The 11,128-nt window shown below is 40.5% G+C and overlaps 1 protein-coding gene across 21 annotated transcripts in view; it reads left to right on the top strand.

Moving 5' to 3' along the window:
• The window catches only part of EPB41L3 (erythrocyte membrane protein band 4.1 like 3), a 144,097-nt gene that overhangs the window by 68,772 nt on the left and 64,197 nt on the right, over nt 1-11,128 (top strand). For 20 of the 21 annotated variants that reach the window (XM_064442949.1, XM_064442952.1, XM_064442954.1 and 17 more), the window contains exon 2: nt 8,182-8,381. In XM_064442949.1, the coding sequence (XP_064299019.1) occupies nt 8,193-8,381 (189 nt within the window). In that variant the 5' untranslated portion in view covers nt 8,182-8,192. The remainder of the gene's footprint in view (nt 1-8,181; nt 8,382-11,128) is intronic. The other variant, XM_064442958.1, reaches the window with a different exon arrangement.

The raw sequence follows: 11,128 nt of genomic DNA, 5'->3' as shown, positions 1-11,128 counted from the left end.
GATACGACCTCCAAAAGGTGATCTGGTATCTTCAGGGAACCTGGTCAGTCATACTCTTCATAAACCTTGCATGCAGGAGGGGCAACAGAAATTGCAACGCTTCTGGGTTTTATTGCTGTGGGAAGCCACCTATCAAGAGGGCAAAACAGACCGGGGTAATTTTACTGAGTCATAGAAACGAAAGGTAAACAGGAAATAAAAATGTTATCCTGTGCATCCAGATGCTCTGAAGCAGAAGCAAATACATGCATTTTGTGAATTCAGAGTTGCCAACCCAAGTGGCAAAATTGACAACATTTTCATTGCGTATGCTTTATAAAGTTGCAGAGTGTTTTGCCGCTGCTGTTTAACTGTACATAAGTCTCCTGTGATGACTGCACACCACTATAGATAACCTCTTCTTGACTGTCATAGCTGATATACCATGTACTCTAAATCCCACTTGATGCCAGTCAAGTTCTTGCTCCACTGTTAGCAAGTGCTTGATTACTTTCTGTTTGCAAGAAGCTTGTGTGTATTGCAAGGCTCTTATCAGCTCCCCTCTCTATTCACTTTCCCAGAGTAAACAAATTCAGCTCCTAAACCTTTTTCCACTGGTCATGTTTTCTAAACCTATTATCATTCTTCTTACTCTCTTCTTGACACTTTTTAATGCATATTTTTCAAAAAATATCAATCCCAAACTGAAATATAGTATGCTGTACTCTTCTCCCTGGTGCTGCAGAAGGCAGAACAGCTCCAGCACCATGTCCTAGACTGAAATTCGTCTTGCTTCCATGTGTCACTTCAGACTCTCGTGCTGCCTCATTCCTGTTGCCTAACCCATAGCTTCCCCATCACTTTTCACTTCTGAGGTCCTCACTCCTGTTGCTGTTACCTTTATGGGAAAATAGTCAGATTCAGCGTATGTATGGTTTTCTGTCAGACTGCTTTTCTCTTCTTTAAGTCTGGAGAGGATGCCAGCAGCGCGCCCCAGCCTCCCCAGCGTGATGCTGAGCGTGGATCGGGTACTCTCCCTTCCTTCACTGATGCTCAAAGGGCCGTGGTTCCTCAAATCGACAGGTTGTCATCGTGCTACTGATGACTGTTGGTAGGCTAGGGTTTGGGGTTTTTTAATCGCTTGTATACCTTTTTCTTTTTTTTCCTTTTAAATAATTTAAACTGTTTCTGTGCTTCACTCATGAAAAAGTCATGTGGGACTGTTTTAAAAGCCTGTCTAACGATAGGCTCGGTCATCTGTACCACTTTCTTCTTATCAGCTGGGACAGGTGCCCTGTCAAGGAGAGCGAGAGACACATTACACTAGTTTGACATGACTTTCTGATACGTTCATGTTGACGGTTTTAGGTTCTTTTGTTTGTTTCTAGTCTTATTATTTTTACAGGATTAGAAATCTTTTAGCAGTGGGATCCAGTAACTTCTCTGGTATTTAAAAGTACACTGTAATTTCTAGCTTTTCCATCCCTGCTTTCCTCTGTAAGATCAGGTGCTGTGTTGGGTCTTTTCATTTCTTATAGACGTTACCTGGCTTCTCTGGCATCTGCAAGGCAACGCTGAATGGTGCAGGGATGATTGCTGGTAGTTCTCCAAGCATTGTAGGGACATTTCCAGTGGTTCCTGCTAACGTGAAACCACCTGTCTTACTCGTGTGCTTGCTCTGTTCTTCCCTTACTCCATCCAGCCTGCACTTGCACATTCTGCGCATCAGGTGGAAGATGCCCCAAGTATCTGGTCCCAGCCAGGTGCTGTGAAATGAAGCATTGAATAATTCAGCCTTTCCTGTGTTCAGTAACAGGCCTGATTTTCCTTCTAATGCATTTATAGACTCTCTTTTCATTGTTTGCTGCATCTCTTGCTGACTGTAAGTCACGTCGCATCCTAGTCTTCATTTCTCCTTTTATGTTGGTGTTGGTCTTTTGCGTTCATCCCTGAGTCATGTGTCCTGGGTTGTGATGTGATGTATGACCCCTTTTTGATATATTCCCCACCCCCGTCATCTAAAAGCTCCTGCTGCTTCCCATCCCCACCCTTGCTAGGCAGAGGATAATCTCTCCAGCAGCACTCAGCTGCATTTGCTTTCAGTGGTGGTGCTAGAGAGGTGCGTGCATGCCTGGGGCAGGGGAGGTTTGGGTCCTTATGGGCAATTCAAGCCTGCCATTGCCTTTTTTCCCCCTCTGAAGGGTGTGTCTGTTGGTTTCATGGTATCTGGTCTGGATTACACGACTCCTTCCTCAGATGTTTCCTCTGTTTTTCCTTCTTTCATCTTCATGGAGAAAATTTAAAAAATCTGTATCATGCACCTTCCTAGGAGGCCAAACAAATATTTTAGCTCATGCTTTGTGTCGCAACACCTCCAACCAGCCTTTTTTTATTATTGCTTATTAACACCTCCCTGTCCTCCCTGAAGTCTCTCTCCTGCTCCTATGTTTGGGGCCATGGTTTGTGCCACCAGATCTGTTAAGTCATTTAACCCGTGGCGTGCTGTGCTGTCACAATTGCAGCTTATCATGAAGCTTAGCACCTTTCTCTATCAGTTTTCCTCTTGTCTCCCTTGTAATTACATTTTTGACTTTCTTTTAGTGTTTTTTCCGTGTGCTGGTTCTAATGTGTTTGTGTTTGTTATATGTATATGTTTAAGGCGCAATGCTAAACTCTCAGTATAGCCAGTGTGTGTGTGAGTTAAAGTATAAGGGTTGCACTTGCAGGACTGGAGCCTCACAGCTGCATTAGGCAGATGGGGTGTCCACCAATGCCCGAAGGAGGGCTGCTGCTTCCCCCTCCCCGTGCTGGGGAGGTTCAGCCCTCCCAGCTGAGCCACCCACCCCGCAAAACTACACTGGTGCTGGCATGAGAGAGGTGACAGGAGTGTGTGGTTTGTTAGGGGTGTCCAGTTACCGTTTTTGTGGTTATTTCCCACCTGCATCTCTTCAGGCTGCAGCTCTGCAGTTGCTTCTGCTTGTTGACATCCGCTGGAGAAACTGTAATGCTGAGGAGAGGCCTCCTCTGTAAGGCCTCCAATTGCTGCCGGCGCCGGAGGATGGTGATGAGTAAAGAAAGAGTTGCTCTTAACTCCTGGTGAAGTGCCACAGAGTTCCTGCCTCTCGCCTCTCCTGGGGACCCTATATTAGGCTTTTGAGGCTTAGGTGCCTCCTGCATGTGAGGGCAAAACTCACCTAAATTAAAGAGGATCAACAAAAAATGGTTGTTTTCCTAATAAGGAACCCAGCTGGAATGAAGTGAGCTGAGACTTCAAGCAGTTTGATGAAAACAGTTTATATTTCAAGCTTAGAAGTCGGTGTTCTGGCATGTATTCTTTTCTTGAAACATGTATTGACATTTCTGTTACTGTTTATAGCAGCAATATTGTTCTCCATATGCTCTTCTCATCAGCATCTCATCGTTATTGGATAAATATGTATCTCATTATGTGGACCATTATTTTTGAAGTATGGAACCATTTTGTTACATAACTTCCAAATTTGGACCTTTGCAATGATTTATAACAATCTTCAGAAATTATTGTAATTCAAGGAGAACTTTCCACAAAGAGAATTAATTAGATCAAAGAAGCATTTAAATGTAAATCATCAATCTGTGCATTACAGGAAATAGTTACTGGCTATGTATAGTTCATTTAATTATACTTGGCTCAATTTTGTTTTCTCATTACATCACAATTTATTTAGAATTAATTTGCAATTTCTTCTGCAATGTGATTTCCGTTTGCTTAATATAGCAGACATTTTCACTAGAATGTATTTATATATAAATAAAGGTTTATTAATGACTGCTGGGTTAATTAAACTGTGGCTTCTGCTGTCAATTAGCTGTGGAATTTTTTGCTCAGTAGATGCATCCCAGAAGGTCTGTGCTCTGAGAATGCAAGGCAAAGAGTCAAATAACTTGTTGAATGTATGAATGTATACAGTAGATAGTGACTGTCACTTGCTGCGACCGTCTCCCAAGCTGCAATATGTTGGTAGCTGTAGGTTACAAGGACTAGGCATGCTGGAAGGTTTTAGGATGTAGGCTTTGCACGAGTGGTTTGCAGGTTTTGCAGTCCATATGTAATGTCTTTGTATAGTGTAAGGGTATGAAAAGAGTTCTGTGACTTGATTTAATACAATTTATTTTAAAATATGTCATGTAGGTTTTTTGAAGTTGTTTTTGATACCTTGATAGTATATTAATGTTTATCTTCCCTTAATTATTCTTCTGCAGCATTCTCAAACACTTATATTTTAAACATTTACACTGCTGAAAGTACATAGTTTTTAACTTAGTTTTTAAGTAGTACATTCAAATAAGCTAGTTCTTGGCCTTTTTTCCCCCTTTACTCAAAAGACTTGATTTTCATTATGGTTGAATTCTGTAGCCAAATTGACTTTAGCCTTAGACTATCCAGTATTAGCAGCATCTGTGTTAAGTTTGGACTCAGCTAATCTCTTGGAATCGTTGAATATTCGGTCGTAGGCCAAAACTTAGCTATCCAAGAGCACATCTGGCTTGCATAGTATTACCTCATTTGTATAAAGTAATGCTCTTAGTTTCTTTTCATTAGTTTGTTTTCTGTTTGCTGGAAGGGAATTTGATATGGGGTTGGGCTGGCAACAGGAAAAGTTTAAGGAACTTCAGTGATTTCTTTCTTCCTGTACTGAAATTCGCATTAGAAGTCATGATTTGGTACGGAGCCAGGATTAGTAAATGAACTAATAAAATGAGAATAAGAAAATCTCAGCCAATTATATATGTTTGACAAATGTGTAGACACTATTCTGTCAGGTTCACTGCATCCAAACAAAGGTAAAGTGATACTGACGTTGTTAAATTTCTTAAGGTAATGGTTATTTTCCCAATAAGTGAAACCACTGCTTCCTAGGAGGATTGTTCTGCCTTTTATAAAACATGAAGTGCTTTCAAAGTTCTTTTGGATAAGCAGCTGTTTGCTGAGGAAGGCAAAACAACCTATTTGTTTGCACTGAGATGAGTGTTGTTTTTCTCTCTTGTAACGTAGGTATTTTCAACCTGCACTAGGTGGAATGAGATGAATCTTAGCAATACAGTCATCTGAGGAGTTTGTAAGAAATTGGATTCAAAATGTGTTTGCTTTGCTTCTATTTTCATCTGTAAGATAACAGCATGAAATCAATAGTATTTTGTTCTCGGTATTTGTTATTAAACATATTAGTATGCGTAGGGAAATAAAGACGACATTTGGAAACGGGTAACCTTGGGTTAATTAAATCCATCTGCTGTCTGACTAATGACAGGAATATTGTATCCAGGGAATCTCTTGTGTTAAAAGATTTGATAACGCACAAAAAGTTTTCTAACAAAGCACTCTCAGAGCGAGCAAGGACTCGTGTAACTGGAGAGAAAACCAGTCCCAGAGAGTAATTCACAGTACTGTAAGGCTCTGCTTCATGTGGAAGTGTCCCAGAGGAAGTTAAGAACCACATTTGTTTTTCCTTGAGATGCAAAATTGTAACTGGCAAGAAAAGTAAAACTTATTTTCAGTTTGTGCTACGTGAAGTTGAGTTTTATGGGGCTAATTTAATGGCTATGCTTCCATGCTCACAAAAAGCCAGAGTACAAATGGTGGTTAGGAAAGAAGCTGTAGAGGTTGCAAATATGAGCTTCCAGAGATGCAGTGATGGCAGCTGAAGGAAGACAGACTTTGATTTGTATTGACAGGCAATCTGATCCTATATGGATTAATGCCTCAAGATACTGGGGTTGATTGTGTTTCAAGACAGCAGGTATCATAGCTGCTTTCTATTTCGCTGATCTCTGAGTGATATCAAGAGGAAAAAAAAGACTTTGTACAAGAACTTCCATGTGTAACACTTCATATTGATCATCTATGATGTTTGGAGTTGTTTCATTAACGATTTGATAGCTGAAAGTTAGGTGTCTGTTACTTGCTAATTCATAGCTTCTGGAAAAGAAAAACACATAGTTTGTTTTTATTGAATTATTTGATTAATTTGCATTTAATATCTTAATACACTTGTACAAAACATGGTTTGAGGGTAGGGGGAAAAAACTTGTGAATTTAGTGGAGACCTGGCTGCTTTTTAAGCAAGGCAACTGTAATAGCATCAGGTGAAGAATAGTTTATTCCATATTGATCTGGATCTGGCAGATGGGCAAAACAAAACTCTGGGAGATTAACATTGCTCTGCAATTTAATTTTTACAGTGTACAAAACAGAGTGGCTTAATAGAATTGAAAAGGGAGGATGGGTTGGTTTGTTCTACATCAGAGAAACTTGTTTGGGCTTCCTTCATAGCGAGTCGGGTGAACTCGTGCTAGTATGTGATTTATCTCGGCTTAAAGCAGGCATCTAAAATAGGTCAAATGAATCGCTCTCTGAAACGTCTGGTTTTCTCCTTTGCATTTAAAGTGACCGTCTCAGATGTGGACGTCTGAAGTTTGAATGGCTTTCTGATTGTCACATTTTAAAAGGCATGAGTTCATTATTGCTTTTGTAGATGATAAAGACAATTTGTTAAACAATACATTTTAAAAGGTATTTTGATATGACTGTGCCAGTTTGAGTGCAGGAATTTATGATGTATTCCTAAACAAGTGTGTCACACGTTAGTACTTTGAAAATGTGGCCTGAAGGGTAAATCTGCCATGTATGCTTTCTAGTTCTGCTTCCCTCTCGTGCTGTTTTGGCGTGCAGGAGGTAGATAGGAACATGCACCCCTGTCCTCACACGCAGTGTAAAAACAGCACAGGCTGAATGCTGGGCTCTTGCTTGCTGTACAGAGACATGTATTCGCTGGAGGACTTAGCCTTGAAAGTGCAGAATACGTAAATGAGTTTGAAAGTGGTAATTGGCCTTATTTAAAACATTTTCTGACAAGCAATGTAGCTTATTAAACATTTAAGTAAAAAAAAAAAAAGGCCTGTACTTTTTTGTGATCTTTAATAAACCTGTTTCTCCTAGTAAACATTGCCGTGTATGTTAAGAGTTGATAGTGACTTTCCAGCAGATGAAATAGCAGATGTATATTCTGTGGAACTACTTATAATTACATAGTAGCTACCGTTACCAGGTTAAAGAAATCGTGGCCTGATGATGAACAGAAATAGATTGCAGCAGACCGGATTGGTTTTGAGTTGCTTAAAAGCAAAATGCTCAAGGAGAAGGCCGTGAGGACTAAGAGCGTACGAGTAAAAACCGTAAGAGCAGGGTCTATTTGCTGAACTGGCAGTCTGCTTTTTCAAATCCTTGTTTTGATACAAAATCACAGTCTTATTTAAATCACAGCTAGGTTTTGCTTCTATACAGTTCGAGAATTGGGTGCCAACCACATATTTATAATGAAAGTATTTAATTGAAATAAAGATTTTGACTTAATATTGCTAATATTTTCATATTGATTTAGTTCTGAACAAAGTTAAGTTCAAAGAGCCTTTTCACATTCAAGGAAAGTCTTATTCACTTTATTTTAAGTCTAACACTTAGAAGGACTTGATGGAAGTATTTATCTTTTGGATGCTCCAGCCCTTAGAAAGAAATGACAGAGATGTGGGTGAATTCAAGCGGGAAGGACGGAGCTGTGCTTAAGACAGTTGTACATTTGCACTGATGTTGGAGGGCCCACTTCAGATGTTTCTAGCATGGATGTTGCCTGGAAGCACGAGAAGTACTTGAGTTCCTTTCCAAAAGGGAGCGTAGTTGTTGAGGAGTTCAAGCCCTGTTGCCTTAAATGTAAAGAACAAAAGATTTAATGTTTTCTAAAACCATGTGGAAACTTTTGAAACCCAAACTGCAGTGAATTATGTCAGATTTAGGGCCCTCAGACACAGGAGCTTTGCTGAATGTGTTACCCTTCTTTTATGAATTAGGAACGATGTGTAACCCTATGTCTGCATGTAACTTCAACGTAACTCCTATAACGTCTGTATATTATAATATAGAATACGAATGTATGGCAACATGCTCTTTCTCTGAGTATGGATGCATTTAGACCTGGTCTTTTGTATCAGGGAAGCTTTCCCGGGGATCCGCACTGGGCTGGTCATAGCCGCTTTAGTTTTAAAGGCTGGACATAATAAGACTAAGACTAAAACTTTGCACTTGATGTTTCTCCATTTTCTAAGCCTAGCCTACAAATTCACAGCTATGAGATTGTACTCAGTAGGTCTGCTCACTTTTTTTTGCAGAATAACCAACCATGACTACAGAATCAGGGTCGGACTCCGAGTCCAAGGATAAAGAGCAGGATCAGCAGGAGAGCCCTGCGCAGCAAGAGGCGGCAGGGACCCAGCCGCAGGACCAGCAACAGCTGAGCGAAGAGCATCAAAACGCGCTCGAGCAGTTCTCGGCTGTCGCAGACCACAGCACGCCTGTGAAAAAGGAGCAGGTAAGGGAGCCTGTGCACGTATGCTTGCTGCATTCAGCTAGCTACGTGCCCACTTATTGCTCCTGGGAAATAACGAGTCTGGTATGTTAGGAGCAGAAATATATATCTAGATTTGCATGGAAGGCTGTTTGGTGTGATGCTGTTAGATCTTGACTGGTTGTTCGTTTGCGTTTAAAAAAAAAAGTAGTTCTCCCATGGAATATTTTGAAATTCATGTCGGGTCTTTCTGCCTCCAGTGCTTAAGTACAAGGGCAGTCTTATTAGCTAAGCAGGAAACATCTTTGATCTTGCATTTGCATTAGATGGCAAACAGTGCCAATTTTTAAGAAGCTGAAAATGTTTTCAGAGTTCATTTCTTCTTTGACACCTGCTGAAAACTGATTTCATACTTGCTTGTCTGATGCGTGAGCCATGAAGAATCTGTGGTCCCTTAAGTTTCTCGTAGTTCTGAAATGACTGCATTATAATTATTCAGCTTCTCACGTAATAGGTTTCAGAAGAGCTATTGCATGCTTTTCCATTTAGTTCACTGTTGCACTTACTAGATTTGCACAAGCTGCTTTCTTTTTCCTGTTAATAATTTCCAGTCAATAGGATTAACAGGCATTGTCCTTCATGGGTAAGTGACACACAATTAACGAGGTACCTGCAAATTTCATCCCGTAGCTCCATACGGTTATGACCCCCACCTGATTGTATTCACTTTTGAAGAGTGGCATAAGCCAGTCTAAGTCCTCCCCTCCTCTACCCTTTAGAAAGAACATATTGTTTGAAGTGAGGTCCTGTTATTTTACTTAGATGGGAGACAGTGCTGGTGAAGCAAGCAGAGGTAAGGTGTTGCTTCAAATCCGCATGAGTGCTCCCATAGAAGCTGTTTGGGGCTGGCTGTGGTGATAGGCTTTAAACTTTCGTTCACAGAGTTACAGCCCAAACTTGCTGTTGGTGGGGAAAAAATGGGGGTGTAAGCAATTTCATATACAAAGTCTTTTTGATTTTTCTGGTTTATGGGTGCATTACCTAAATACTTGGGACAACGAATCTTTCTGGGACCAAGTTAAGAGAAGTATCTTTTGTTTGACTTCTAATATCTCAAGAGGTAGACATAGCTGGGCAGGATTTCTGATGCTTATTGCTATTGAAGATCGACCGTTGGAAGAACTGCTTAGCTTTTTTGATTGCTAACCATTTTTACCATTGATAAACCCTGACCAGCCTCACTCCATGCCCCTCAAAGACCTCTCTGATCTTGCTCCCACATCCAACGTTTATGTGTAAGGACAATTTTGGTTTCTCAAAGAAATCAGAAATTGCATGTAGTTAGTTTGGGGAAAAAAGGCAAAGCTGCTTCTCCAAAAGAGAAAGGTGCTGCACAAACTGGTCATTAATTTAAAATATCATACTCTTCAGTAATCTTCCTGCCCCAAGTTTCTTTTAATCTGGAACAAAACAAAATAAACCTAAAAAACACCACCACAACAACAACAAAAAACCTCATAGGCACCAAATCTGTCTGTCTGTGTTTACAGAGGTATGAGTTTGGAGACCTGAGATGTGCTCACGTGCTGCGTGATCCCTTCCTTTCCTAAAGATCACCTGTGAGCAGGTGTCTGCAGAAGCCTTGTTAGAACTACTGAGTGAAGGGATATGCAAGACCTTCACATAGAAATTATCAGTTTGAAACTGAAAGTCCCTGTGGTAAATTGAGAGCCAAATCCAGCTGCAGTGATCTGCCCAGTGTATTTTGTAGTGGCTTAAGTGTCTGTATCACAAGAAAGAACCACTTAAACACAGCACTAAGAGACAGAGCTGTTGGCAATGGTGTCATTAACAAAAGAAACCCAAACAAACAAAAAAAAGACAACCAAAAATTTAAGGAGTAATGGGTATCATTCTCTCTTGTAATCGCAATGAAGTTGATGGGTTTTTTGTATCGCCCATATGAGAGAATCTTGGGAAAAAAATTTGTTACCGACCCATGACAGTCACTTTTTGTTGTAATTCTATACACATTAAAAAAACCCCAACATTTTAATGGAGACAGAAAGGCTTCTTCATGTTGACATCAGCAGTTTCTACAGAAACGAGCCCTTTCCATGAGATACAATAATGCACCCTTACTATCTTCCTGCCTTCTTGTCTCAATGAGCAAGAAGGCATCTCATGGGTTGGGCACTGACATTTCTGAGCAACTATCATAAATAGATGGGATTCGTGCATTGCGCAAGCTTGGTAATGTCGCCTCATACCCCAGTGAGAAGCTGTGAACCGACAAAGATCATTACTGCTGAATCCTGTGACTTCAAAGGCTTGCTTCGAGAGGGGGGTCCAGCTTCAGAAGGGGTTGAACATATTGTGTCATAGCGAGGTACAGTAATATAGATAGAGAGGAGGCAGCTTATGTTCAAAACCACAAACCCTGAAGCAACTTGTGCTGCAGTAGAATTGAGTCCACAACACTGAAAATACTGCAGAAATACAGCACAGAGGTTTCTTGAGGAAGAATTTAGGAGAAAGTGCCACTATGCTTGCAGAGTTCAAAATAATTCATTGAGTACATGGGTTTTTCACTGGCATCTTTTTTTTTTTTCCCTGAGATACCAGGTTGTCAGGTTTCTTTAGGAAGAAGAGGCTTAATACAGTCTGAAAGTACCTCAGTGCCTGAACTTGTCAGCATAGTTTGGGGGATCTTCTCTAATAGTTCTTGGCATGTTTTGTTCTCCATACAAATGAGTGAAAATCCTGTGTGT

The sequence above is a fragment of the Phalacrocorax carbo genome, chromosome 2, assembly GCF_963921805.1.
Source record: "Phalacrocorax carbo chromosome 2, bPhaCar2.1, whole genome shotgun sequence".
In the NCBI taxonomy this organism is placed as follows: Eukaryota; Metazoa; Chordata; class Aves; order Suliformes; family Phalacrocoracidae; genus Phalacrocorax; species Phalacrocorax carbo.
This window is presented reverse-complemented; position numbering and strand designations above follow the sequence as displayed.